The 27871-nt window shown below is 50.3% G+C and overlaps 14 protein-coding genes across 14 annotated transcripts; 7 read left to right on the top strand and 7 right to left on the bottom strand.

The window, feature by feature from the left end:
* Positions 1 to 363: 363 nt before the first annotated feature.
* Positions 364 to 1739, bottom strand: N7458_002080 (LSB5 family protein; the record flags this gene model as incomplete). Its single annotated transcript, XM_056905463.1, has 3 exons — positions 364 to 1447; positions 1501 to 1652; positions 1725 to 1739. The coding sequence occupies 3 exons, from the start codon at positions 1737 to 1739 to the stop codon at positions 364 to 366; spliced, it is 1251 nt and encodes a 416-aa protein (XP_056769570.1).
* Positions 1740 to 2506: 767 nt separating this feature from the next.
* On the top strand, positions 2507 to 3760 carry N7458_002079 (3'(2'),5'-bisphosphate nucleotidase; the record flags this gene model as incomplete). Its single annotated transcript, XM_056905462.1, has 1 exon — positions 2507 to 3760. The coding sequence occupies one exon, from the start codon at positions 2507 to 2509 to the stop codon at positions 3758 to 3760; it is 1254 nt and encodes a 417-aa protein (XP_056769569.1).
* Positions 3761 to 3980: 220 nt separating this feature from the next.
* Positions 3981 to 4881, bottom strand: N7458_002078 (mitochondrial 54S ribosomal protein uL6m; the record flags this gene model as incomplete). Its single annotated transcript, XM_056905461.1, has 2 exons — positions 3981 to 4537; positions 4614 to 4881. 2 exons carry the CDS (start codon positions 4879 to 4881, stop codon positions 3981 to 3983), a joined length of 825 nt encoding a protein of 274 aa, XP_056769568.1.
* A 706-nt stretch (positions 4882 to 5587) lies between these two features.
* On the bottom strand, positions 5588 to 6182 carry N7458_002077 (copper transporter family protein; the record flags this gene model as incomplete). The annotated part of the gene is made up of 2 exons (XM_056905460.1): positions 5588 to 6073; positions 6129 to 6182. The coding sequence occupies 2 exons, from the start codon at positions 6180 to 6182 to the stop codon at positions 5588 to 5590; spliced, it is 540 nt and encodes a 179-aa protein (XP_056769567.1).
* Positions 6183 to 6686: 504 nt separating this feature from the next.
* Positions 6687 to 8624, top strand: N7458_002076 (ferric reductase family protein; the record flags this gene model as incomplete). The annotated part of the gene is made up of 1 exon (XM_056905459.1): positions 6687 to 8624. One exon carries the CDS (start codon positions 6687 to 6689, stop codon positions 8622 to 8624), a length of 1938 nt encoding a protein of 645 aa, XP_056769566.1.
* A 512-nt stretch (positions 8625 to 9136) lies between these two features.
* N7458_002075 (uncharacterized protein) lies at positions 9137 to 10990 on the top strand (the record flags this gene model as incomplete). Its single annotated transcript, XM_056905458.1, has 5 exons — positions 9137 to 9233; positions 9277 to 10100; positions 10156 to 10377; positions 10426 to 10482; positions 10532 to 10990. 5 exons carry the CDS (start codon positions 9137 to 9139, stop codon positions 10988 to 10990), a joined length of 1659 nt encoding a protein of 552 aa, XP_056769565.1.
* Positions 10991 to 11275: 285 nt separating this feature from the next.
* Positions 11276 to 12348, bottom strand: N7458_002074 (DUF2011 domain-containing protein; the record flags this gene model as incomplete). The annotated part of the gene is made up of 3 exons (XM_056905457.1): positions 11276 to 11632; positions 11693 to 12269; positions 12323 to 12348. The coding sequence occupies 3 exons, from the start codon at positions 12346 to 12348 to the stop codon at positions 11276 to 11278; spliced, it is 960 nt and encodes a 319-aa protein (XP_056769564.1).
* A 537-nt stretch (positions 12349 to 12885) lies between these two features.
* Positions 12886 to 13509, top strand: N7458_002073 (LAMTOR1/MEH1 family protein; the record flags this gene model as incomplete). Its single annotated transcript, XM_056905456.1, has 2 exons — positions 12886 to 13121; positions 13224 to 13509. 2 exons carry the CDS (start codon positions 12886 to 12888, stop codon positions 13507 to 13509), a joined length of 522 nt encoding a protein of 173 aa, XP_056769563.1.
* Positions 13510 to 14479: 970 nt separating this feature from the next.
* On the bottom strand, positions 14480 to 15595 carry N7458_002072 (E2 ubiquitin-conjugating protein UBC8; the record flags this gene model as incomplete). Its single annotated transcript, XM_056905455.1, has 7 exons — positions 14480 to 14616; positions 14673 to 14854; positions 14923 to 15037; positions 15096 to 15133; positions 15403 to 15405; positions 15472 to 15479; positions 15563 to 15595. The coding sequence occupies 7 exons, from the start codon at positions 15593 to 15595 to the stop codon at positions 14480 to 14482; spliced, it is 516 nt and encodes a 171-aa protein (XP_056769562.1).
* A 972-nt stretch (positions 15596 to 16567) lies between these two features.
* On the top strand, positions 16568 to 17307 carry N7458_002071 (ubiquitin-like protein ATG12; the record flags this gene model as incomplete). Its single annotated transcript, XM_056905454.1, has 3 exons — positions 16568 to 16838; positions 16984 to 17183; positions 17248 to 17307. The coding sequence occupies 3 exons, from the start codon at positions 16568 to 16570 to the stop codon at positions 17305 to 17307; spliced, it is 531 nt and encodes a 176-aa protein (XP_056769561.1).
* Positions 17308 to 17451: 144 nt separating this feature from the next.
* Positions 17452 to 18587, bottom strand: N7458_002070 (3-methyl-2-oxobutanoate hydroxymethyltransferase ECM31; the record flags this gene model as incomplete). Its single annotated transcript, XM_056905453.1, has 2 exons — positions 17452 to 18072; positions 18129 to 18587. The coding sequence occupies 2 exons, from the start codon at positions 18585 to 18587 to the stop codon at positions 17452 to 17454; spliced, it is 1080 nt and encodes a 359-aa protein (XP_056769560.1).
* A 1850-nt stretch (positions 18588 to 20437) lies between these two features.
* N7458_002069 (Scytalone dehydratase) lies at positions 20438 to 21076 on the top strand (the record flags this gene model as incomplete). The annotated part of the gene is made up of 3 exons (XM_056905452.1): positions 20438 to 20459; positions 20515 to 20693; positions 20726 to 21076. The coding sequence occupies 3 exons, from the start codon at positions 20438 to 20440 to the stop codon at positions 21074 to 21076; spliced, it is 552 nt and encodes a 183-aa protein (XP_056769559.1).
* Positions 21077 to 21207: 131 nt separating this feature from the next.
* Positions 21208 to 22869, bottom strand: N7458_002068 (uncharacterized protein; the record flags this gene model as incomplete). The annotated part of the gene is made up of 1 exon (XM_056905451.1): positions 21208 to 22869. One exon carries the CDS (start codon positions 22867 to 22869, stop codon positions 21208 to 21210), a length of 1662 nt encoding a protein of 553 aa, XP_056769558.1.
* Positions 22870 to 23156: 287 nt separating this feature from the next.
* On the top strand, positions 23157 to 26900 carry N7458_002067 (uncharacterized protein; the record flags this gene model as incomplete). The annotated part of the gene is made up of 3 exons (XM_056905450.1): positions 23157 to 24346; positions 24401 to 25315; positions 25361 to 26900. The coding sequence occupies 3 exons, from the start codon at positions 23157 to 23159 to the stop codon at positions 26898 to 26900; spliced, it is 3645 nt and encodes a 1214-aa protein (XP_056769557.1).
* Positions 26901 to 27871: the final 971 nt, after the last annotated feature.

Here is a 27871-nt window from a genome sequence, read left to right as displayed (position 1 = left end):
AGACTCATACTCGAGGTGCTAGACCCGACAAAGTCTTGGCAGTTGAAGTTGTGCCAAGGAGAAAACAGAGCGAAGACAAATTATGACGGTGAAGGTAACAACTGCGCTCGTCAGGTAGAATAGACGATACCGATTAGAAGATTGACGCTTCAGGGCGAGGGCGTGACCAAAGATGGTATGGTATGTTAATATCCAGCTATGCATTGATCCTGTCAAGGATAAAATATAACATCGCGTCAAGTCAACAAAAGAAAAGCATGTCTCATCAACACCCGCACTAAGGAATATCCCATCAAGGCACAGCTAATCTAACAATAAAGTCAAGTTCATGGCAACGCGGCTATAAAATCATCACCTCTCCGATCATGAACTATACTTCCTTCCTGTACGTTCGTCAGTAACTTGTCCAACCTGACTTAAAGAATGCAATGCATACCATGAATATCCAGCTTTCTCAATGCCAGGCGTTTTAATCGCATTGCGATCTCCGAAGGGGTTATCTTCATCGTCATCGTCTTCCTCCTCCTCCTCACTCTCACTTTCAAAGATTTGCCGCCCATGCTGCGAAGACGAAGCAACGGGCAGACTAGGCCTTGGCGGCTTTGGCGGGTTTACCGACAACCCGCTAAAGCTCTGGTTCATTTCAGCTTCGATATCAGCGCGCGACCGCCAGTTGCCCGACAGCACATCGTCGTCACTATCACTGTCGTAATCCACACTCTTATCCAAAACCTCAAAGGCCATCAATGCAGTGACAAGCTCTTCATTGGCATGGATCAATCCGCCAAGGAAATCCTCGCTCTCGATGTATTGGATGTATCGCAGAATTTGGTGACGGAGCTTCTTGCAAGTATCGAATCGGTGGCTACATTCCACATCATCGCTGACGCGAGTGGTCTCGCGGTTGACCAGTTTCAAGGAATTCAGTAGATTCGTACTCTCCACCGAGGCAGAAGCAATCGTCTCCAGAATCTGCGGGCGTTCCCGCTCGAGATTGAAGCTCTTCGAGCTGATTGAGAGCTTCTTGTCCCTCTTCTTCTCCTTTGATTTGGATTTTTGCTTTGGACTGCTGAGTGTTGTCGCTGGTCCATTGCCGGCCGAGATGGTGACAGTATGACCCATGGCTGGTTCGTTGTGAATCGATCCTTCGCGAAGGACCTTGGCCTTGGCCTGTGTGGCTGGTTGCTTGCGCTTTGGAAGTTGCTTGTAAAGCGCCGTAATCTTGGCCATGCCCGGCGTGTCCTTGTATGTGACTGACCATTGTGCAAATAGCTGTTTACACTTTTGCTTCACGAGGGGGTCTGAGACGGAGTCGGTGGCAGCGATGCGCAATCGTTCTAGCAAAGGCTCATCGGCGAATTCGCGCAAGAAACGGTCGCCTGCGTTTTGGATCAAGAAATCGAGGATCGTGAGTGCCCGAAGCTGTCGATGAAGGTTGCCGTATTTCCTGGGGGAGGGGTCAGTCTGCATTTCAAAGGATACTGTTGGTAATGTCCCTACAGCTTCTTGCGCAACGCTCGGCTTGCTTCTGTGGGGCCACTGGCTTGAATGCGAACGACCTCTACCAGATCGACGATGCCGCTCGAGTCTTCGATCTCATATTGTTCGCTGGTCAGGACCTCTATTTGGACCGTCACGGCCGAATAGGGTTTCTATAACGATCAAGGACGTGGTCAGAATGATACTCGGTCACAAGACCCTTATCGAGGGGTATAGGGACTTACCGCGGACTGAAACATCTTGGAATGGAAAAAGACACGTTTCTTAGAATAAGGAGCAATCAGTATGACCCAATATCCCTTCGATTGAAGACAATCTCCTACCCTCGTTCAGGTGTCGTCCAGTACCCCGCGTGTTTAGGGATTCTGCCCTCCCCGGTCGAGCCCCGCACGGCTCGGATGAGTCTGGCGAGTTGCGAGAGATGAGGACCGGCGATGCAAGCACCAAGACTGTGCTTTGGCTGTTGTTGTGCTCTGGATCTCCCCAGTGCCTACCTCCTGTAAGAAGATGAGGCCAGATGACCGCTGGGGATAGAGCAATGGGGTGATTATGTCGCGTGGACTACGGTGACGTCGGAGGCCGCAGGGTTGCCCTCTTAGCGCTCCTCGGCAGGCCGATCGACGGTTGGAGACACTGTGGGTTTCGAGTGGGCTCAAGGAAGACTGCCCGTTAGGCTCGGATGCTTTCGAATCTCTGCAAGGCGTTCGAGGCACCGAAAACTGGAGAAGCACCAGACCTCTGGCCAGTCAGCACAATTGTGTAACAACCAAGAAGACTCCCGAAGAAGTAAATTCCAACTGAACAACACGAAACTTTGCAACGCACAACGTGACTGCGCCGGCCCCAACTGGGACTAGCGCGGGGCGTTTTGTTCCGGAGAACGAGAGACGAGGCTGAAGAAAGTAATCAATACGACAGGCCATTCAACTGGAGAGACACAGAAGAAAGGTCGAACACTGGACATTATCACCATCAAGGCAATTGGCAACCTCGTTCCCAATTGTTGATGCCCCTCGCTCCCTCTCCATCCCCGCCAAAGCTCCGCTTGTTGCGCGTCCTGTCCCACCTCCTCCTCTGGTCCACTCTCATCCTGGCCCTCAGCGTGGCTCTCAAGACCCGCTCCCGTCTCAGTCTCTGGCTCCCTTCCTTCTCATCCTCCCCCTCCCCCTCCTTCTCCAGCTCCAGCTCCCACATCCCAATCATGGCCTACCAACAAGAACGCTACATCGCCGAGCTCGCTGTCCAGCGGGCCACCCTGCTCACCCAGAAGGTCTTCTTCGAAAAGGCCAAGGGCACCGTCTCCAAGGACGACAAATCCCCCGTCACCATTGGCGACTTCGGCGCCCAGGCCCTCATCATTCAGGCTATTCGCAAGAACTTCCCCAACGATGAGATTGTTGCCGAGGAGGAAGCGAGCTCCCTGCGGGAGGACAAGGCCCTGAGCGCCGAGATCTGGCGTCTGGTCAAGGATATCAAGCTGGAGGATGCGGAGAGTGATAAGGTGCTGGGCGGTCCGATCGCCAGCGAGGAGAGCATGTTGGATATCATTGACGAGGGCAAGAGCGCCGGTGGCCCCAAGGGTCGTATCTGGGCCTTGGACCCCATTGACGGTACCAAGGGCTTCCTCCGTGGCGGCCAGTACGCTGTCTGCCTCGGTCTGATCGTTGATGGTGATGTCAAGGTTGGAGCTATTGGTACTCCCAACCTCCCCGTGGACGATGCCGCCACCATTGATGCCGCCACCGGTGCCCAGCAGACCAGCACCTCCGCCAACGGTGTCCTCTTCTCCGCTGTCCAGGGTGAGGGCGCCACCAGCCGCCCCTTGTCCAACGGTACTCTCGCCGAGAGCAAGTCTATTTCCATGCGCCCCGTTCCCGACATCGCCCAGGCCGTCTTCTGCGAGGGTGTCGAGGCTGCCCACTCTGCCCAGGGTGACAACGCCGCCGTCGCTGAGCGTCTCGGTATCACCGCCCCCAGCGTCCGTCTGGACTCGCAGGCCAAATACTGCTCCATTGCCCGCGGTGCTGGTGACATCTACCTGCGCCTCCCCGTCAAGAAGGATTACCAGGAGAAGATCTGGGACCACGCGGCTGGCGACATCATTGTCCGTGAGGCCGGTGGCCAGGTGACCGATATCTACGGCAAGCGCCTGAACTTCAGCAAGGGCCGGACCCTGGCTGCGAACAAGGGTGTCGTTGCTGCCCCCAAGGCCCTGCAGGACCAGGTCATCGATGCAGTGAAGGTCGTCCTTAAGCTGTAAGTTGGTTGTGCGTTGCTACTGGCTAGGGTCACGCTTGATGCGTCCAAAGTATATTTGTGACACCACGTGGAGGATATAAAAAACGGGGAAAAGGAAAGAGCAGTGCTATTGAAAAAGTACATCGTACATATATGATGACAGAGATAGAGTATAAAATAAGAATACACGGAACCCAAGATGCAATGTTCCAGAAAATAAACACGATACGAGCGCCCACCCTCTATTTAATCTTCTTCGCCTTGAGCTTGATAGTCTCGCCATTGACGAAGATACCCTTGCCCTTGTACGGCTCCGGCCGTCTCCATTCACGGATCTCGGCAGCAAACTGCGTCACCTTGCGCTTGTCGACGCCCTCCAGGAGGATGCGAGTAGGCTGGGGTGTGCTGGCCTTGATGCCCTCGGGGACACCAAGCTCAATGGGGTGAGAGAAGCCGACCTTCAGGGAAACGAATTGTTGGCCGGGATAGGAGGCAGTCACGGTGGTAGCCTTGGACTCGATGGTGGCCCTGTAACCGACACCGACCATGCTGAGAATGCAGATGTGGCCTTCTGAAACGCCGATGATGTGATTCTGGAGGAGTGCGCGCGCCGTACCTGAACAATTGAATCGATTGGTTAGTCCCTGACCACGGCGCGTCTCGCGAATCGGACCACAATACGCACCCCACATCGCCCGCTGATGAGGCTGCTCCGAGTCCGCAACAGACAAGGTAGCCTTTGAGTTGGCAGCATCGTAGTTGACATCCAAGAAAGAGGGAATAGTAAGCGACATCTCGCCTGCAATAGAAGTTAAAAAGGTTAGCTGAGCTCCCAACATCAGTTCATCCACCCCCAGCAAAAGCACCTCGCATACCCTTAGGACCCTTAATATGGGCCGTAAACTTGGGAACATCCTTCCCACGAGTGCGAGTAGTATTCTTGGGAATATCAACCAAGCTCAATGTCACCTCGGGGGGAACGGAGATGGCGGCGCCGCCGACTCGGGATTGCATCGGGGATGTAGTCGAGAAGCATTGTGTGCGGGATGGGGAGAAGGCGGGGGTGAGGAAGAGAGGTAATGAGCCGCGCTGGAAGGGCTCTCGGAGGAGCTGCCGCGCGCAGCGTTGGGGTAGACACGACATGGTGGCTGGTGATGTTTGGTTGACTTCGTTGCCAACTCGATGATTTTGTCGGAGTAAATTGCGGGTTAATATTCACGTGACTTTATCACCACGGCATGAGCGGAGCCTGAAGATTATGGTGTCGATGAGCACGGCTAAACAAGCCGCAGTATGTATAAGTGTTCGACCAATATTTCAGAGATTTCTGAAACAGGGGGTTCACTGGAAACTATTGATTTTGAAGTGGGTATTTGACTGGAATTTTTAAATAAGACATGACCCACGAGGGTCTAATCTACCTTAAAGAATGATTCGAAGACCTTCTCAATCAATACTTGTGGATTGCACCATATATCTGGAGCACAGGGGCTAGAAATAGGGAGGTCATTACAGTCCTTGCGGCGAGGCGAGCGGTTTTTTCTTTTTTCTTTTTTTTTTTTGAAGAGCTGGCTGGGGTTGTATTCGAGAGTCGAGCGAACGATCTGCATAAGCTTGTATCTCGCGAGAAGATGTCTGACGACAGTCAAAGAGTCGGGCACGGACGTAATCATCAAAGTGGTATGAGAATAAGACTGCTGCGTAAGGTTTCTAGATCATAGATTAATGAGACATTGTACAAACATACATGAGATTGCATTGAATCGCCTTTGCAAGACATGAAACTCATTGATATCATTAAATTGGCGTGGATCTCGCCATCTCTTTATATCAACGCTATCGATACTATTTAACCACAACATACAGTCGTCTCTTGCACGCCTTTGATATCTTCTAGTCCTTCAGGAGCTCCAACTGTAACGACCATCCAATCACAAAGAAACTTTCCCAACCCGGCACCAATAAAGATGCAAATAATCACATACACATTGAAATACATCGCCAACAACATAACAATATAAGCACCACCAAATGTCAACGCATGTATAACAGCCCGAGCTAACTGCTGCAAAGGTGTCACTCGAAACTTGAGACCAAGACCCACTGACTCGGTCCTGGTCACGCAATTGTCCTTCTTGGCAGCGAGTGCGGCGGCTTGGCGCTGGAATTGGTGGGTCAAGAAAGTGTCGTATTCCTTGCCAAGTCGACGAAGGGCCTCGACGAGGATGACGAGCAGAATAATCCCGATACAGGTGGCGGCGAACATGCCATTGTTTTTGATCTGCCATCCCGTAGATAGAAAACATGCGTCTATTGTATACCAGTTGAATAGCATCTGGATAGCAGTGTTAGCGGGGCTTCAGGCCAAGCGATCCAGCCTTGGCACCTACTGAGATTTTACACTCGGTGTCGTCGCTGCTTGAGCTCATGTTCATGCCTTGCATGTTGATGATGGGGTGCTCAGAGCACTGGCCGGTATTGGGGAGCCTGTTATAGATGTGGGTTGGGATGATCTACTTTCGAGACGCGACCATGGCGGTCTTATAGATCTCAGCGGTAGAGTGTCGGAACCACATCGAGGGGATTGCCCCAAGTGGAGCAAATCTACATGGACCTGCTGAAATCTGCTCAATTGCTCTCAAAATGTGGCTTGCGATAGGGTGAGTCTTGTGGGAGAGGTAATGTTCACGGCCTAGCTCTAATCCCCACTTATGTATATCCTAAACATCCTGATCGTATTACTCCTCCTCTTCTTCTTCTTCTTCTTCTTCTTCCTCCTCCTCCTCCTGGAGTCACGACATGCGATATCTCACTCAACCTTGTTCTTTCCAACGCTGGCCGAGTTTCCATTCCATTCATGATCTCTTCATGGGCATTGTATCTATCACAACCTCGTATTCTGCAAAGGTCTTCCTACATTCGATCTGAATAAGTCTGTGGAAGGCAATATGTCCATCTCCAAATTGGATACTCGCGCGCACATCCAGAATTTAACCGCTGCAAAGACGTTGGAGCCGCACTGGGGCTACGCTGATCGTGCTATACCTTGCACAAATGACGCTGGATCATGCGCCTATCTAGATGTTGTCTACTCGGCCCATGACAGGGGGATGCTGTATACAGGCATCCTCTGGTCGACTTTCGGAGCCATTCTTTTCGTTTGGGTCATCTTGAGGCATTTCAACGAGCCAACTACATTCCCATCCTTGGTTGTGCCACGTTCGGTGGGATTTCGCAAACTTCGGGTCTCTCTTGCGGTGTTCAGCCGTACATATCTCCTCCCCGATGCTGTACGCATGCTCTTCGGCCGGACCACTCGTCTACAAGTCCTCGTTCTTACAGCCCTAGCGGGTTATCTCCTCATATTCAGCTTTGTGGGCATCACCTATAACACGTGGATCACTCCTGTGTCGGGTATGGACGGTGTCTATAATACTCGGTCTAGCATCGGCCCATGGTCAGATCGTATCGGCGTTCTTGCATACGCACTCACTCCTCTATCTGTGATGCTGAGCAGTCGAGAGTCCTTTCTGTACCTAATCACAGGGCTACCTTACCAAACATTCAACTTCCTGCATCGCTGGCTGGGTTACATCATTTTTGTACAGAGCTCTCTGCACACAATTGGTTGGTGTATAGTCGAGTTGAGATTGTACCAACCACAGCCATCTGTGGGCGTTGAGTGGGTGACACAAATATACATGGTCTGGGGCATTGTCGCCATGATTATACTGCTCTTGATCTTTCTCCTGAGCACCCCGTGGGGTATCAGGCTTACTGGATACGAGACCTTCCGCAAACTGCACTATGTTCTTGCCATGCTTTATATCGGTGCCTGTTGGGGTCATTGGGCGCAACTGAAATGTTTCTTGCTACCATCTCTCATATTTTGGTTCATGGACCGAGGAGCTCGTTTCATCCGCACTGCTATCCTGCATTATCACCCAAGTGAAGAGTGCGGAATGTTAGGCTTCAAATCCATCGAAGCCGCCATCACGCGTTTTCCAGACGAGGAACACGGCGACGTGATTCGCCTAGATATGAAGAATGTCCAAGAAGCTTGGAACATCGGGCAGCACTATTACTTATGTTTCCCACAAGGTAGTGTGTGGCAATCACATCCATTCACACCCCTCAATGCACCCGAGATTATCAAGGGTCAGGTCAAACATTCATACATACTCCGCGTTAAGAGAGGCGAGACAAGAAAGGTTGCGGATCTTGCCTCGAATGGCACCTCGACCACGCATGTCATCTTGACTGGTGCTTATGGTGAATCAATCACCAAAGAATTAGCACCAAATACAAATATCATTTGCATCGCAGGAGGGACAGGAATCACATATGTGCTCCCCGTACTGCTCAGTCTCGCCCAACAGCCCTCTTCATCAGATCGAACAATTGATCTGGTCTGGGCAATCAAACATACAAGCAACGTGCAATGGGTCCGCCAAGAACTGGACATCCTTCGAAAGGCTCGCAAGGCGATGAATCTGAAAATACGCATCTTCGTTACCAGAGAGGCGAGTAGCCCAACCACCTCGAAGGAAAGCGTTATGCCAGGCAATAATAGCGATGAAAAGGCAATGCAGGCCTCTCAACAATCACCGTCTGCGGTCGACCTTTGCGACTGCGATTTTGATGTCCCGATGAAGCTTGGTGGCGGATTGACAGACAGCAGCAGGCATCCTGATTTACAGAAGCTGATCAATGAGTTTCTGAATAACATAATAGCAGGCCCAACTACCATATTCGCCAGCGGGCCTGGCGGTATGTTGAGTGATCTGCGAGATATTGTTGCTTCTTGCAACTCCGCATCCAAAGTGTGGAAGGGACAGGAAAAGTTCGATGTCAGACTGGTTTATGACGATCGCCTTGAGTGGTAGACAATGTACAAATATGATGATCAAGATGCCTTCCATTTTGTTTGCATCACCTGTAGTGTAGAGTATCGCTTTCATCCGGTCAACTTCGGATTAGACGAATGGACCAGCTCACTGGTTGTTTGCCCATGTCCTCATTAGAGTGCAGACTGAGGACTTCCTCAGATGATACGCTCCTCTTTAAAGGCCGACTGCAGGAAAGAACTCTAGACACGATACCTATATCTTGATTTACCTCCAGAGACAACTTTCCGGGAGGGAACTAGCCTCGGGGAGAGGCATTGGCAATTTCTCAGGGTGTCCACGACAGATCACCTGGTTTCGCCCTGCCTGACTCAGGACTCTTCCTACTCACAACCCCATATTAACATTTGCCCTCTTCTCCTCGACATCCCTTTCCCCTGAAATCATTACCTCGCAGGTAATTGGCATTATTGCAGATGTGAGCGGTCCACACGAATCGCTGAAGCCTGGAGAGTGGGAAACGACACGGAGGAAAGGAGAATATGCTCAACATGTGGTGGATGACTTCGCGTCTGCTGGTTGGCTGCGTCTGCGCTGCTCTGACCTGCAGTCTGGTGAGCTCAACTGAGGTTGGACCATCTGATTACGGTATGTGGTTGTGAAAAAGCATATGATTGCTCTTCGCTAACAGAGCCAGACAACCCCCGCCTTCCTACCGATACGACACACGGCAGCAATGCTGTCACATACCTGACCTCCAATTCTCGACAACAAGAATCAATCTTCACAGAGGCAGTCCAGCTCTTAGAATCCATGAACACAACTCCGTCCTGCAATCGGGTCGCTGCAACCAGACTAGTCACCTCATGTCAAGACCTCGGCGGCAAAGGCAACACAGATCCAGGTACGAATCAAGTTCTCGATGTGATTCGATCTATCTACGCCGCTCGATTGGCGATATGTGAGCTGGAGGGCGCAGGCGCCGTTGTTCCTCAGTCATGCATTCCGGTCACGGTCCCGCTTGCCTCGCCGTCAAGTTCGGGCTTCGTATTCTTTCGGAGATTCAAATCTATGGACTGCGACGAAACGATACTACCGAAGAAAGACTTGGAGCAGTGTCTGAGAAGTCTCGAATCGAGGCCTCAATGGTGGACTTCCTACAGCAACAACAGACAGAATGCCATAATCATCTGCCAGGCATCTCGGATCGAGGCTGAGAAGGAGGAGATGCTGGGCCTTTATCAATCTCTCGCTAAAAGCACTGTGAAGCTTGACGAGAGTCTCCAGGAAGCTCTACGCCAGGCTGCAGAAACTTCGGCAGAACATCAAGCATTTCTTCGGGTAGTCCAAGCGCTGCAGGAAAGACTGTATAGTGAGCTGGAAGCGAGGGGGTCACTCCTCAGTGATCTTTTCAAGAAGTTCCTCGGTGATATCGAAGCAGGCTTCGACACATTGGCCACGGCAATCACCTCGGCATTGAGCAAGGTGCAAACGGAGACTTCACTTCTCAACAAGGTCTAAGTCATCCAGCTTGCCTATTACTTGAGACAGATACTAACCAAAAATACAGAGTATACAAAACACGACTTCGGAAGTTGATGTCCTGCAGCGGGTCTTGCAGGCCACTCATCAAGACACACTTGCTCGAAGTCACCAAGCACTACAGCTACAGCAGGAAAATTCACTCGTAGCAAAGGAGCTTGCTTCGGATCTTCACTCCTCACTACGCTCCCTAGCGGAGACAGATGTCACTCAGCTTTCACAACAAATGACCAACATTGACGTTGCCTTGGTATGTTCAATTCCATGCACTTTCTTGAACCCCTACTGACAATATTAGGAATGGCTTATAAGCCGGCTCATGGTTGCCCTTGAGCAAGAGAGCAAGTTGGCCCAGGTAAGTGACCCCAAAACCGCCATACTTAAATCACTGCTAATCTCAACAGCGGCTCCAAGCCATGGATGCGTCAATGAATCAGGCTCAAGTGAAAGCAAATGAGCTCCAGAAAGCCCAACGCCTCCAGGCCGATACCTTAGCCATTCAACAACAAGCTCAGGAGGCCATCAGATTAAATACCCAGGTATCACAAGCTCTGCTGGACAGGGCCACCACTACAGCCGCCAACCTACATACTATAATCGACGAGGCGGCAATCAAGTTCAAGCAAACCCCGGGCTTGCACCAAGGGGGTCTTTCCATCTGGACCGTGTGTCTGATGCTTCTCATTTTGATCGGTGCGCAGAATTTCAAAGCTGCTTTTGGCCTGACGTTTTTCATTTTCGGTACGTTTGGAGAATTGTTGAGGATTGTGACGGCGGCTAATGCTTGGAGTTTAGGGCACTTAATTGCGACGACAGTCTATCCTTTTTTCAAGCTATATGGTACTTCAGTGATGGCTATTTAAGCCTTGCTTTCTGGATGCAGCTTCGTTTTAATTATAGCATTTCTAATGCCTGAGATGCTTCAATTCAATATTCAATTAACCTACGCCCATGTTGAGATTACCCGTAATATGCTGGCTACAATTCTGTCAGCAAACTTTTAATTAATCCACGTCTTCCTTCAATACACCTTCGTCAACATACAGCAGGACAATACTAATGGCTTCCAGTAAAGCATTGACCGTAAAAAGTCACTTCCATTCCTGCAGGGTATCATAATCTTCAGATCAACAACAACACACGCTGCTCTACTCATCACCTCCAGACGAGTCACCATCTCCGTCAACCATTGTAACATCCCCATTGCCAGCGACACCTGCAGCTGCAACCTTCTGCTCGCGAGCCTTTTGCCGACGCTTAATCTTGCGCTCCCGATTCTTGCGGTTTTTCTTTTCAGCCTCCGACTCCTTGGCAGCCACAGCAGCAGCAACCTTCTTCCGCAGTTGAACGCGGCGCTTCTTGCCAGGCTTCTTCCTCGTCGTCGGGGACTTGGATACAGGTACGCCCTCGACCACGTAGACTGGGAGGGTATCCTTCGAAGCAGGTGGTAGCTTAGTCTGGTGGCGCTTGAGATGGATGACCCGCCAAGGTAGATCACAGCCCGGCTATAGAGATTTGTTAGTGATCAATGCAAAAACTGCGCGTGTATGAAGGAGATAGCATACCCATGGTTGAGACTTAGCCCAGGTTGTAATATGCTCCCCAGTGACAGCCATATCCTCAAATTGCCGTCTTTGCTCAGCTATCGTCTTTTTAACGATATCATTCTCTTCTAGTCCAAAGAGAGTAGGTGTTGAGAAGTAGAACCGCCATCCACGGAAGGCCTTGACGAATCGGCCTTCCGAAGGGTCTCCTGATGGACTAGGAGACCGCAATCGAATGCGCAGCTTTTGTGTCCCTGCAGTAGTATCCTTGGATTCAGTCCCCGAAGACTTATCCCCTTTTGTAGTCGCATTGTCTCTATCTCCTGTTCCTTGCCCCTTTGGCGTAGCAGCTTTCGGTTTTGTGGGCGCGCTGAATAGGCGGAACTCGAATTCCTGCTCCTCCTCCTCCTGGTCGTTGTTCCCATCTGCAGGCTGCGTTGCCGCATTTTGATCTCCTTCAGTAGCTGTATTCACTTCGATCAATCCATCCAGATCTAGGAGCTTGCCCAGTCGGGTGTGTGCATCCTGGAGGTCAGCCTCATCAACAGGCGACGATTCACGAGAAGAGGCGGGCGATTGAACTTCGTCACGGCGGACCCTGGATATCACAGTCAGCATAGCTATGTAAAGAGAGAGAATGAAGCTACTCACCGTTTGGCATTAGGTAGATCGAACATGATGCGCAGACGCAAGAGAGTTTCCGTCACTCAACAGAGGTTACACAACGGAAGACCAAGAAGCGACGCCAAAAATTGCAGCTGATAATGCAACGCTCCGGCCACGCACTTTCTTATCGCATGACGCCCAGCGCACGGACTCCCAAACCCCCAGCCTTCAGCAATTGGGCCTTGCCAACATCGAAACTTTCTCGAAACAAATCCTCACCCTTCCGGAGTTACATTCCCTCGATCTCACAGATCTGCGCCATTTCTGTCTTCTGCATCTTGCCCACGTTCCTTACTCCACCTACAAAATCCCTCGTCGCGACTGACCGCACCCACGTCTCCCCGTCCGAGGGGGAAAGGGTTCCACCGCTCCATCAACGATTGGGGTGATTAATGCCTCGTGCCTGCGCCATCGTGCCCCTCCGAGTTGAGATTTGAGAAAGGCGCATCCAGTATAAATGGGTATCTGTGCTTCGTGCCTGGGCGGCAATCGCCAGGAGTCCCCCGAGGTGAGTTCTGCGCAGTGTTGATGTTGCCGTGGATATCGTCATGTTCAGCGCGCATTACCTCGGTTTGATGAGGGAGGCATGGAAATCCTGTCGAAGAGAGCACTGTGCTGACAAGTATTTCTTGAAGCCGGAATCTTCGCGCCTGTTGGATGAAGACCCCTATCAGGCGGGCTACAATTATGGCTCGCTTCATACCCAGCAGGCCAACCAGCCGGATCCGGAATATGTGAGGCGTGAGCGGGAGGCTTTGGATGCGATCTGCCAGCGTACTTCAGAGTGAGTATACCCGTATACCTGGAGAACATTCGTATACAGATCTCCAGTGTTCCATGCTCAGTTTCTTGGAGGTCAAGCTTGCTAACCATTCCCCTCCTCCAGCTCCGTCATTGATATCTGGTCGCTCCAACCACAACCACACCTCCAGCCCCAAGCCACTCTCCCGGGCCCAATCTCTGCCTCAAACTCTCCCACCCCGTCTCGCGAGAACGCAGTCCTCACAGTCACTAGCACCGACAAGGACACCAGCCGACCTACCTCAGGCAACACCGCCCCAAAGCACTGGGGCGAGGTGGTAGTCAACGCCAACAAAAAGCGCTCTCGCCAAGACCTCAAGGACAACGGAAATGCAACCCGCGATGTCTTTGGTGTTCTCAAGGTCACCTAGGCTTGTCCAATATTTCCATTTGACCGGCTAGCTCCTCTTCTTGCATGATCATGATATCAACGACCAGCACCCGAAGAGGACGGGGAAGATGACGCGTATGGCAACGGGTAAAATCCGCATATCTTTTCATGAGACTTTCGAAGTCTGCAGCACACTAACACTGCATGTATTTTCTTACACTCCTTGTTCCTAGTTCTTTTCCCCTTGTTTTGCATGGATCGCAGGCCGACTGTTCTTATTCACATACATAGCCACACTCACTCTGACTTGCCCCTGTTTCCATTGTCCTGTTAATACCCACGCTGCAAGATGTTTCTATCAACCGATCTGATTATCTCACTTCTGTTTTCCTTTCCTTTCTTGATGTAATGGAATTCTGCGGTCGAGTCTTGGCGCTGGATGGACTCTCCGTCGACTTTTGAATATTGTGCCGGGCTGTTGATTATCCGGGTATGACTTCTTGATCTTGTCAATTTGGCAATTCTGTTCTTCGATATGTAGATTCGCCAATTGAACAAACTGACCTGGGAAATACATCTGTCTTATGACTGAACCGGCCCACTCTGACTGGCGAGAGTATGCTGCCAATCTGCCGTCCTTATTAAGATACTCGCATACTATTAGAATAGTCTACGTGAGCAAAGGGTTGATATACTTGATGAATTTATCCAAGGACCTCATCGAGGCGAACAGAAAATAAAAAGGCTCAGTACTGCTCCGATAGGCCGTGAGAAATTGTGCTTCTGCCTGTACTACCCTTGACTCCATCGACGACCATAGCAAATGCTCAAGTGATCCACAGAAGGAGGAATAATAGAGAAAAAAAAACTCCACAATGAACAAAACGCCCGCTGGTCCTGTTCCAATGACATGAAATCAAAATATAGAAGAGTTGAGGATGCAATATGTTCGAACAGATCCGATGCTGGACTGAGGCGGTGGCGGGTACCAATGCAACCGGTTGGGTTGATCAGACATCGTCCATGGCGCCGGCGGGCTCTTCGCCGCCAGATTCATAGCTACCGGCGGAGCTGAGCTCGTCTTCGGACTCAGTGTCCTCGCCCGCCTCGTCCACGGCCTCTTTACTTGCGTACTTTGCTACGTATTCTGTGCAGGGGTGTTAATATGGGGTAGTGGGGGGCAGAGAGGATGGACCTCCGTACCTTTGACCTTTGCCTCGTACCCCTTGGGCTCTCGCATCATTAGTGCTGCGGCCTCGCCGTTGAGAGGGTCCGAGGGGTTGGGGTAACGGAGTAGTTGGGGTAAGAAAACTTCGAAAATGTTGATCATGTCGTACATTGGCGACCACGTTTGGTTGATCACGTCGAGGCAGACGGATCCCGAGCTGAGGGAATCCCCAGTCAATATTCGTAGTCACATATCATGTATAGAAAGAGCCGATCAACAACTCACAGTTCGTCAATGTTGGGGTGGAAGATCCGGTTCACAAATCCAATGCTGGGACTCTTGTAGGGGTACTGGTCGGGCAATTCGACGTGGATCTTCCAGTGGCCACCGGCGAAGGGTGCTGAAGATTTATCAGCCATCGTGTGACCATCAGTTGTCATGGGAAAGGTTGCACGTACTCTCCTCCGGGCCCTTGAAGCGGACGTAGAATTCTTGCCTGCATGGAATTGTTAGAAACATTCCCGATGGCTAGTCCAGGAAGACGGGCCCATACACTAAGCCCAGATTAGCATTTGCTTGTATAGTTCGGGGAGCGTGAAAAGAAACCCACTGTTGTCATTGACCAAGGTCACCTCGTAGTCACTCATCAGCCTATCATACTCGATACTCATCAGCTAAATCTCGACGCAAGGGCAAGTCTGGTATTCGATTGATCGCGTGCCCGGCGGGGTGGCTAGCTCGGGGGAGGGGAATCGGCAGGCATACATCCTGAGTCAAAGTTAGTAACTTTTGTGAATTTGCAAACTGCAAGAAGCCGGGACTTGTTTTCCATACTTCATGACCTGTTGGTGCAAACAGAAGCGCAGATTAGCATATGCGGGGACCCTGAGCGCCTTATCACTCTTCTTCCTGAGGGGAAACTCACATCGGTCTCGATTCTTCGCTTGGGGCTGCTCATGATTGCGGAGTAGAACCTATTTGAGGTCCCAGTATAACGATTTGGAAGACGCGCGAGTTGTTCCAAGCTCGAGAGCAGTTGGTTCGGGTTAGCGTAATGAGGTCACTGGGGCAAGATAGATTACCCCCGAAGGCGAGAGCGGGGAAGCAACGGGCGGGGCAGATAGGCGAGGAAAGGCAAGTGAAGAACTAGTCCGGATACTAGCTCAGTAAACACACAGAGAGAAAGCTAAGGGTAAGAGATCTGGAGCAACAAACAAAATGAAATGACAGGAGGAGGAAAGAAGAAAGAAGAGGGGGAGGCCCATAAGGTTGGGAGGGGATCATGATTGATGGCTGGATGACTCAGCGGTATCAGGCGCCGGGCAACCTTCATCCCGTGACAGGAAATGCCAAGAACTCTCTGGCCACGGCCGGAATAACGATTTTGAGTGTTTAGGTATGAACAATGAATCCGAATACGATTATTATAATAGTATCATCTGCCCTTCCAGCCTGTCTATGCCATACGACTGCTCTGAATACCTCGTTGGTGACCTTGATGCTGCACCAATACCAGACGTCATGACCAAGCTACTGGTGCGGTTGAAGGTATAATTTGCCTGAGTACTGGCATTTTTCTCAATCATTGAGCGCCACTCTGGCTTGGCTCTTCAACTACTTAAACCTCCCACAATGGAGGAAAGAAGAAGAAACAGCGGATAGACTAGAGGGTTTCTTCATTTTCACTTATAGTCTTGTACTACTACTGCCTCTTATTTTCTGGACATATGTAGCTGGTAGAAACCCCGTACATAGTACCGGCGGTGGGTACTGGATCTTTTAAGCTCCGTCACCAACGCAAGACAGTCATGGTTCTTCCTCATCATCTTTCCCAACAACAATCCAATCTCCATCCACACTCCCTACACCGTGTCGACTCTGATCTCAAAAGTGCCGATCCTCGGGGTCCACTTTGCACCTCCTCTGTATCATGGATCCATCATCACCATCCTCGCGCTCCTCGCGCGACTCCCCCACCAATAATCCGCCTGGGTCTACCACCCTTGGTTATCATCCCAGCCCAGGCCGACAAGGAGCCCAGTCAGAGTCGGCATCGCCCAAGATGGCAGATACACCCATTCCTGACGATGAGCATGGTGCCGACCTCCCCATGAACATGACCGCGTCGGTCATGCTGACGGGTCTACCCCGCGATGCGCATCAGGCACTCGCCGACGTAGAAGCTATCGATGCTGGTAAAGGTAGGCGACCGAATCTATTGGTGATGCCTTCTAAAATTCTCTCTCATCTACGACCTCGTCTTTGTTTATTTAAGAGATTGCTGGAGTTCTGGACCACCATGCTTGGCCATTTTGATGATACGAGATAGCTAACGGAGCTCTCCAGTGACTGTCCGCTTCCAGCCGCTACCATCGGCCCCTATTCTCAAGAACCGGGTCTTTAAGATCAGCGCATCACAAAAGTTCGAAACTGTTGTCAAGTTTCTCCGCAAAAAGCTGGACTGCAAAGATACAGACTCGGTCTTTTGCTATGTCAATAGTGTGTTTGCGCCCGGCCTGGATGAAGGTGTTGGTGGACTCTGGCGGGTATGTTTACTGTTGCTTCTTGCGGCATGCAAGCATCTACTCATTCAACTCACTTGCTTTTCAGTGCTTCAAAACAGATGATCAATTGATTGTCGCTTACTCGATGACGCCGGCGTTCGGCTGAGCAGCAGGTCAGCCACGCTAGCCTGCCGACAGCGCGAACGAATGAATGAGCCTATGTACAGCTGAATGATTGACACAAAAAAGGACCAAGCAGAAATTGGACATGCAAATGATGAAAAGGTGGGCATTATACAATATCTTTTCGTTATTTCCGATACATCTCGTCGACCGTCTTCTCGAACTTGGCAAGCTCCTCCTTCGAGATAGGATAGGTGTATTCCGGCGATGGGAATGCTCGACTCTTGACTTCTTCGCGGTACTGAATAATGCCGCGGGTCGCTTCACCCCAGACATCCGCATACTTCTTGACGAACTTGGGAATAAACCGCCCAGGCTGGAAGTTGCCCAACATGTCAACTTGCACGAGTACCTGTCCCGAGCAGCCGTTACCAGCGCCAATTCCAATCGAGGGGACTGTTAGCTTCGATGTGATCAGAGCGGCGACCTCTGGAGGCATCGCCTCGAAGACAAGCATGAACACGCCAGCGTCTTGCAATGCCAGCGCGTCTCGCAGCAGCTGTATCGCACTGGCGGATGTTTTTCCCTGGACTCGGAACCCACCGAGAGCATTCTGTCTTTGCGGTGTGAGGCCGATGTGACCAACGACGGGGATACCGGCCTGAGTGATTCGCTTGATTGTTGGGGCCAATTCCTCGCCTCCCTCGATTTTGACGCCATGCACGTGGCCTTCTTTGATGAAACGCAGAGACGACGCGACTGCTTGCGCGGGAGATATCTCATATGAACCCATGGGCAGATCTCCCACCTGTGCGCTTGTCAATTAGCCTCAGACCTGGATATCCAAATAGGCGGGCAACTTACGAGGAAGGCATGCTTCGCGCCCCGGGCCACGCTCCGACAATGAAGCAGCATCTCCTCTATTATGACCTCTGTTGTGTTCTCCAGCCCCATCGCTACCATCCCCAAACTATCTCCTACCAGAACCATGTCCATCCCCGACTCATCCGCGGCACGGGCACTGGGGAAATCGTGGGCAGTGATCATGGCAATGGGCTCCCCCTTCTTGTAGAGATTGCGCAGCGTGTGCATGGTGACCTTCTTGCGCGCATTGGGTGTATTGGATGAGGGTTCGGGTGAGTGATAGGAGCTGTGTCGGGTCTGGGTATGCGAAGTGAGTGGGGAGCGCGAGGCGGAAGACAGGGATGGAGATTGTCGGTTGAGGAGGGATTGGTGAAGACGGCAAGGCGCAACGCGAAGGGCAGGCGAGGCAGTCAAGACGGCCCGAGAGAGCGGCCGCAAGGCAGCTCCTGGCGCGGCCATTGCGATGAGGGGGTTATCAAAGGATGTCGACGCAGCACGACCAACGAATGGACCGAGTCAAAACCCCGAGCTCAGGTTCCAAGACAACTGTATCCAAACTGACCCCGGTCCAGAGATCCAATCTGCCAGGGCTATCCTCAGTGCAAGGGCGATTGGGCGAATGTGCTGCACAATGGCGCGGCAATGACCTCACCTAGTCTGTAGAATTCCGAGGCAAATCGGCTTACCCCACAAGACAGGATAGACGTTGGAATGATAAGAAAAGTAATTCTGAAAGAGTAGCAACACGCGACAATTATACCAGCGTTCAAAAGAATCTCTCCATCTGTCCGGAGATACGTGCTGGTATATGCGGCGTAGATGGGAGCATCTCCAGGAAAAAAAGCGGGCGATGAGGAAACTCGGATAGGTCACAGGCGCCGATACTGCCGCTGCGGCTGTGACGGAAGGAATGCCGGCTCGGTTGTCCACGGTGCTCACCAGCTACTTACATCAGGACTGGTATGCATCGCTTGAAGATCGGCTTTATGCATGTTGAGAATGGGATTTTCCCCGCATTATCGATACCGAAAGACAACCAACTAAAGCATCTTCTCAGTCCGTCTGACTACAATCTATTACCCCGCCATGTTATTCTATTGCCAGTTCCTCGGTGTAATTTACAGCTTTACAGCTGATGAGCCAATCCCGCCCGAGGATCGAGGGGGTCACCGCCTCGAGCTTACGCCGAGGCACCTACCCTTTTGGGACTAGGGCGGGGCAACTTTGTATAGAGGCATTCAGCATGCTACGAAGTACTGCGTATACTTGGACGTGAATGTTGTTGTTGGAGGCCGGACGAAAGGATGTCATAAATTCAGCAGGTGGCATCTCTCAACACGAATACGGGTGGTTGTCATACTCTCTGAGAGCTCATAGGCAGCATCGTTGTGATCATTATGCCGAACTCTCCAAAACAGAAGGAGGGGTGGAGGAAAAAGATGAACCATATCGCAAGTACTCCATTAAGTTGGTACCTCTTTCATGTGCGTGTTATATACATATGTCTCTTAAAGTTATCTTAGTCCGGGAATTTTATATAACGCATCAACGATCCAGATTCGACGTTGCCAAATCTGCATATATTATGGACATCTCGGTTGAGCATCTATGTACGATCTAGGTATACACCATGAGCTACACATTGCCATCATAAGGTTAACAGTGGTCTCATTGATTTGTATTATCAATGTCTTACATGCACGCACCCCCCAGCACCGAAGATTTGTGGTTCCAGCGACATTCCAGAAAGCAACCTTGAGAGAAAATTTTGTTTACTACATATAGCACTGCGTCAGCTATCTGCATTCAAAGACTTCCACGATGCAGCCCCAGAATTCCCTTAATTCAGCTACCGTCCCACCGTGGGGGCTAGAACATATCTAAATACCAGAATAGTTCAAGCGTCTTGTGGGAGACAACAAAATCATAGCTGACTGGTGGCGTCTCTACAGTGCCCACAGAGTAATTGTTCAATTGGGTGTCTATACTAACCGTGTTAGACCTTAGCTGTTCCGTTAAATCGGGGTGATGAACAATCAACAAATGCCAATTGCTAGGCTTTCAGACGTTTCAAGCGGGTATACATCGCCATCTTTCGCTAGCGGCAGGATCTCCACTTGAACAATTACGCTGCAGGCACTGTATTGGGTCAGCTTACTCCTGCCTTCCAAGGTTATTATTCTTTTACTGTAATGTTTGACACATATATAACAACTTTCCACCAGAAAACCCAGAGGTCACTGTATCATCCTTAACGATGACTTTGATTCTCTCCAGCAGTTAACGCCCTAAGCTGAATCCTTGCCATAATGGAGGGCATCCAGTTTCAAGGTAATTTGCTTGATCCAAGACAGCATAGCAAAAGCTCACACAAACTCTTCTCTAGATTCTCTCGCAGTAAATGCCATTACTCTTGAATGGGCTGACAGCATCGACAAAAAGGTATGTCAAGACTTTGTTGTCGGTGAAAGAACTCAGATTGGCTCGGTACAGGATTGGGCCAGATTTCGAAGCATCCTAGCACCAACCCTCTTGGTATCGTCAATTGAATTCCGACCACATGATGTACTCCTTATGTTAATAACATCTGCAGGTAGATTTACAGCGTCATGGGTCAACCGTGCTTCCCAGACATGAAAGCTGAAGAATTCACGGCCATGCTGAGCGCTCCTACACATGCAGGTCATCCTCTGGTGCACGCTCAGCACTTACTGGGTGGTGCCAAGTATGAGAAGGTTTCCGACTCGGAGATTGTGGCTGTTCATCAGATTCTTGCTGCCCATCAACACTACGTGGACATTGATCAGTCTATAGTAGCTTACCATGGCCATAATCATGGCACCGTGAAGCATCGGTATAAGAAGAATAACGGTGTCTGGAAGCTTGCGGGAGTGCAACCAGAATCCTATTGGCTTGAGCATGACTTTGATAAGATCTTTGCCCCATAGCCTAAGGACAATTGATGAGAAACTGAAGTCTGCTTATAGATATGGAACTCTCCTTACAAAAGTGAATACGAAGTATAAATTTTTGAAAGGAGAATCCAATTATGGAACTTATGACATTGGCCTCTCAGTAATCACAACTCAATGCCCCCTCTCAACACATCCACCACCTTCTCCTGGAAATCAACTGCCAGAGTTGGACCCTCGGTCCCTCTAAAATCCCCCTTCAAGCAAGCAAGAACGGCGTTTGTATAACCCACGCCCATCTCCTTGGGCAGTCGTTGTGCTGCCAACCCCATCAAATCCTCAGCCACCTTCTTCCGATTTGGCAGCCGCCCACTATTCTCCGCCTCTTTGATTTTAGCCTCCATCAGCCGCGACAAGGTCACCCACAGGCCAATCTCCAGGAGCACCACACCCAGCGCATATATATCATGCAGACGACTAAATTGATGTGTCGGGCGGCCCTGTCGATTGGGATGACGATAGAGATTTGGCTCAACCTCAAAGTCGGAGCGCATATCAGTACCTTGTTGGACTGATCGTGCGTAGCCCCAGTCACTAAGATACGAGACAATTCTATTTCCAGGATTGGGTGTGGAAAGGCGCTGCTCGTAGAGTCCTGCCGTGCTGACCCCGGAAGAGGTCTCGAGGAAGAGAAGAATACCTCTACTCCAGATATTCTTGTGGACCCAAGCAGATGCGTGGACGTTGGAGACTGTCAGTGCAAGACTGTGTGCCATACTGAAGCGGTCATTTAGGGAGGGTCTCATTAGTGGCCGTTTGTTTGCACTGTCGACCGCATTAATGAAAGCATGCAGGGTTGTTAGGGATGCTCCGTCCTCGGACTCGGATGCCGGCAGCTTGTAAAGGAAAGCGCTGCGTTCTTCAATGGGTTGATCAATGAAACCAAGACATTCCAGCGCATATATCTTCGGCTGGTCAAGTGAGTCGGATGATTTGCTGGCAAAGGTGGTGCTTTGAAGCAGCCAGGCTAAATTGCGGATAGGTTCCTTGAGCTCGTTGACCTCTTCCGGCTCTAGATCGTCGCGCTTGAGCATGCTCTCGTACTCGTGGTACTCAACAATCACTTTCGTTGCTTCTGAGCCGGAAACAGACAACTTTCCCAATTGGAACCCTCTTGTTGACTTTCCTTCTTCTGTGAGGGTGCCAGTCAAGCCGTGATAATCCGCCGGGGCCTTGGCCTCGGCCAGCATCCGTCGCTTCACCACCGGTTCCAATCCACTGCTTTTCAATCCTTGATGGTCGCTCTCTGCCAACTTAGCTAATGTATCCTGAGACATGTGCTGCATGAGATTGCGCAGATCTTCGGACCACTTGGTGTACGCCTCCAGTATCCGATACAGCTTCTTTTTGTCGAAGAGCGACCAGTCATATCCCTTGAGCTTGAGCGATTTGGTCTTGCTCTTCGCCCGCTCCAAAAGCGACTCTTGCGCCTTGGACTTCTCAGGCTCGATGGTGAACTCCTCATCCACGAGTCCATATTTGGCTGCGACAAGCTCATACTCGGCCAATGTCTTTCTCATCTGCACCAGTAGCCCTTCCACCGTGTCCGCGATGAAAGGGTCTATTTTCCCGGGAACCATGAGTCCATGTTCAGGATGAAAGAAAATTCGCTTGAAAAAGAGCAAGGAAGATAGTTGAAGATTTAACTTGAGTCGAATCTCGGCTCGGTCATCGTCAAAGGACTTGATGTCGGAGATGACGCCTTGGATGAATACAGTGACCTGATAAATTTGGGTGATTGCTGTGGAAGCAGTGCCGTAGAAGTCCATTTTGCAAACTTGCACTTAAGCATAACTTTAGCAGAAAGAATGAGAGTCGAAAGAATCCGACCCCTTTTGGGGGGGGGGGGGGGGGCCAATACCCCCAAACATGGCGTTGAAGCTGACAGCGCTAAACACCTAATGGGATAAGGCAAGAATTGTTGTTCGGCAGTTATTGGCTGATTGATTCGTATTCACTGCTTCCTTGAAGCTGAAAATACCCCACCAGTATCCGACCATGTCTGTTGGGCATTTCATTTTCTACTTCTTAATATACGCACTCGTTGGGGAAAACCATGATTGACTCCTACGATGATATTCTCAATTCTCTCGACGATGATAACAACTATTATTCTGTGGACGGAGACAATCTCTCTCCTTCTCTTCAAGCCTGGTCCAACTCGGCTGACATCGAAGAGCTCGACCTCGACAGCTTTAATATCTCTTCAGACTCAGATGCCTCATGGGTTGACCCTTTAGAATCCGCCATCACAGCCACTCGCAACGGATCGGCCCCTATTCTTAGCACCCTCTCTCAGTTCACAACCATCCTCTCCCAGACAGGCGTTCATGGTCCCCGTCTGCTCAAAGCAACCAATCTCTCTTCACGAGCTACCAAAATCGGCTCGGGCGCCCAATTCACAGTCTTCAAGGATCCACTCTTTGAAGGAGAGGTCATCAAGCGCGTCAATGTCCCTCTTACCAGTAGAGCTGAACAACGCTTTGCGGCGAGCAATGACTATCGCCTTCAACTCAAGACCTTGGAGCTAGAGATCTTATCTCTTTGCAATCCAGTGTTACGCGCCCATCCAAACATCACTAGCCTTCTAGCGTGGGGTTTTGATTTCCCCTTTGCGGATTTAGCTGTACCGGTGTTGTTCATGGAAGCGGCGATCATGCCTTTGGGGGACTTTCTGAGTGCTGAAAATAGGTCAATTACAGTGAGATATCAGTTTGCGCTGGATATAGCAAATGGATTGGAAGCGCTCCATCATCTCAAGATTGTTCACGGAGATGTCAAGCCGGACAATGTACTTGTCTTCGCCGGTCTCACTGAGAACGTCCCATTCCAGGCCAAGTTGAGTGACTTTGGTGTCTGTGTTGATTTAGAGGCTCCAGATGGAAGGTTCTCCCTAAGCGACTATCGTGGCACACCTGCCTGGCTGGCACCTGAGTTGATAAGTGGGGATATCTCCAAGTTTGGGAAATTCTCACCCGATTTGATGTTCAGATTTGATGCATACAGCTTTGGCTTGGTCCTCTTGTCTATATTCACAGGGAATGGACAACTACCAAATTTGGACAAGAGCCCCGAAAAGGTCTCAGATCAGGTGTCAAAATTGCTGAACGGCCAGCAAGACATACCCTCAGATATGCGTATGGAGTTGCGCAAGGGCATGTTGAATCATCTCGCCGAGGATCCTAGGGACCGAAAACTCCCAAGTCCTAATTTATTGAAATTTGATAGCCCCGGCTATGGATCTTGGTATTTAGTCCCTCCTTTAATATTTCTTACCTTAACACTAATATCGGACATCAGGCTCGCATCAATACAATCAAGTGCTGCAGACACCCACGTTGGCATCATTGACCCTATTTACAACAAAGGACCGTTATTCTGGTACCGACTCGATCAGAGCATCCGCACCGAGCTTGAGACACAGTATACGCTCGGGAAAGATGGCAGTGCTCCTCCTTTTGGAGGGAATGTACTTTTTGGAATTGCACAAACTATTACAGGCGAGAAGCCGACCTATCTCGACCGCATGCTGACATACCTGGGCGACGCGGCGAGGGCGGGCTATTCACCTGCCAGAGCTATATACGCGCAAGTCATGGAGGCGCATAATCATCCTATCGAGTTCAGCGAGGGAGAATTGAAGAAATGGACTTTGCAGGCTGTATCTGAGGGATATTTCTTTACGGATTCCGGTTACGGGCAAGATGAGATTGAGAAATCACGAGACCAGTTCAGACGACAGGGTGGATTTTGTTCAGATCCTTTCCTGGCCAAAAAGGAGATCAAGACAACAGTGAGCGCGAACAAAGCGCTGGATTGGGTTACTAAGAACGGGATTGTCGTTGATCGGAAAGGGAACACATTACTTCATGCTGCCGCTGCTCTTGGAGCGACAGATGTGGTCCAAGAGCTGTTAGATTCCACGCAGGTGGCAGTGGACGTGGAGAACGACGATGCTGAAACACCGCTGTATAAAGCATTCCAGGCAGGACATACCGAAGTGATTGAGATCCTACTTGATCGTGGTGCCAACGCACGCACCAAAACTCGACAAAATGTCACCCCTCTACATTGGCTATTTATGATCCGCGAAATTTTCATTGATCGAATAGCGAATCTGATGGTTGAAGGAGGGGCTGATATCAATGCGGTCATTACGCCCGTCGTGAAGGAAAACAGCGGTGGATATCCAGAGAAGATTCAGATCTTTCACTAGTAAGCTCCTCCCTCCATCTACTCCAACTACAGCTAACAGTTCAGTCCATTTGAACTTCCTCACGGTACCCCTCTTCATTGGGCCTGCTTCTTCCGGCATACCGTAGCTATGGATGGTCTCCTTTCTCTTGGGGCCAACATAAATGCGTGCTACCATGGGCTAGACGCATCATCAACTTCACTTGCGTTGACGGCATATTTTGGCGAGCCCCAGATAGCCAAATATTTGATATCCCACGGTGCGGACGGCACTCTGCTCGATTCCATGAAACGTAACACTCTGCATGGCATCACCAAATACTTCCCTGACCGGCATGGCTATCTACCTCATTACTGGCATTACTGGATCCGTCACGGATCTTGGGAACAGCATTCGACACAGATGACGAATCTGGTCCGTGTCCTGATCAAGGCTGGGGCAGACATCAATGCCAAAGACAAGGGTTATTCTCCCTTGACTCCTATTGCCGCTGCCGCTGATTTGGGAGTTTGGGATGGGGGTATGATATGCGCACTGTTAGACGCAGGAGCCAACCTCGAAGAATCCATCCTCTCGGCAGGAGATACTGTCCTGCATTGCTGGGTCTCTATTGTTGGACCCCGTTTGGATTATCCAGAGTCTTATTTACCAACTATGCAGAAGATAGCCAAGGCCATGCCGAACATCGACATCCGCAATCGATTTCAAGAAGATACTCCGCTTCACTTGCTAGCAACTACATATCACCCGGAGGATGAGTTCGAGGCGGCATGTGAGATCCTACTGAATCACTCGAACCCAGCAGACATCGATGCGAAAGCTCGTCGTGGAGAAACTCCACTCTCCATAGCCCTAGAGACAAATCTGGATCCGGCACGGCGGGGTCGCTTCCTGCTTGACAAAGGCGCTGATCCCCTCGTCCTCCACGCTCGAGAACGAGACATCTTCTACTCCATCGCCAATAATGTCGTTCTCAACGACCAAGCCAGTTCCGACCTAATCCAGACCTTCCTCCTCCGGCTGAACGCCGACATCGAACAAGCTTACAAAACCCATTACCTCTGCAACGCCAATAGCCACGAAACTCTCAATGCCGCTGCAAGCCGCGGAAAAACATCGACAGTAAAACTCCTCCTCTCCATCGGTCTGCTCAGCCATATCAACAAGCCCGATACAGCAAAATCCCCACCATGGACAGCCCTAGACCAAGCCCTCCACTTCGCAGAACTCAGCCGCCGTGCTCATATCCAGCAACTAGCCTCCTACAAAGCAGGCGCAGCCCGGACAAATGCACTCGAAGCAGACCTCGTCTATGATATAAATCAAGGTCCGCCCGCGCGTGCGGCGGAAGCATACAGATGTTTCCCGGATGTTATACAGACACTGCGAAATGCAGGGGCAAAACGGACATGTGAGATTGACAGATTGTCGAATGGTGATTATATTCGGCAACCTAGGGAATGGGATGAGGAGGAAATCCGTCGGTTTGGGTTCACGCCGGAGACGCAGCCTAATCGGGAAGCGTGGAAAGAGTTGTATGATTTGGCTAGATACAGTGGGCGGGGCTGGTTGGGTATGTTGACTGGGGGAAGGTTCGGTAGTTGATAGTCTTGAATGATTGCGTGTGTCAAAGGAGCTTTGTAATTGAAGCAATACTCATGATTGTTCTCGAAAATAATTCTTGATTTGAGGTGAATTGAATTGAACTTGGGTTCCCTAGGCTTTGGAGACATCTAAAGAGAACAGGATCAAGACCTAGATAACATGCGATCAGAGAAATCATCGGCAGCTACAGTAATCATTGCCTACGGTGGTCATACGGAAAACAGGACATATCTAGTAGAAGCAATACGCATTGAAGCTGAGTAAAGCTGGAGTATCAAAAAAGCACACTCGGAGTAACCTCCACCACCTGCGCCGGGTATAGTCACCCGTTTTCAAAGACAAACAAGACTCCGCCGGATGACAACAAGATAGAGAAACAACTATATGAGAGAACAATTAGGCCCGTAGGCTTTCGTTGAAAGATGAAATCATGTAACAGGACTCGGCGCAATGCTGTGCAAAGCGAGCAGATTCCTCCTCAAGGCATGACATTCCTGTCATCGACTTTATCATTTGAACCACATCGAAACCACCCACCTGCCCAGCCCACATACATTCCATGGGTAGACAGGGCAGCCCCATTGCCTGACTGTCGGAAAATAAAACAAAAAGATGTCCTTTAGTAAAAAATGTCCTTGGCTGCTGATGCAAGTGTAGAAAAATGATGATAGGAAATACAAGGTAGAAAAGTATGATAATCAACGAGCGGACAACTTGCTTCAATGAAGCTCGGTTGATAAAAAAAAAATGCAAGCTCAATGCGGGCGTGGTACTGTCGATTGAGCAGTGCTGCTGATGTGAGATGAAAAGATAAAAGAACTCCCCATATGCAAATGTGTTGATGCCACGGGTATGGTCATGCAACTCCTGGTGTTTCAATACCGTGAGGCAAGGCATCATAAGTAGAAAGCAGAAAATATGAATGAAAAAGGACGAGGGGGACAAAAATAGGGGGAAAGAAATCCGACAGG

This window comes from Penicillium daleae (genome assembly GCF_028827525.1).
Source record: "Penicillium daleae strain IBT 16125 chromosome Unknown utg000002l_segment0_segment0, whole genome shotgun sequence".
In the NCBI taxonomy this organism is placed as follows: Eukaryota; Fungi; Ascomycota; class Eurotiomycetes; order Eurotiales; family Aspergillaceae; genus Penicillium; species Penicillium daleae.
This window is presented reverse-complemented; position numbering and strand designations above follow the sequence as displayed.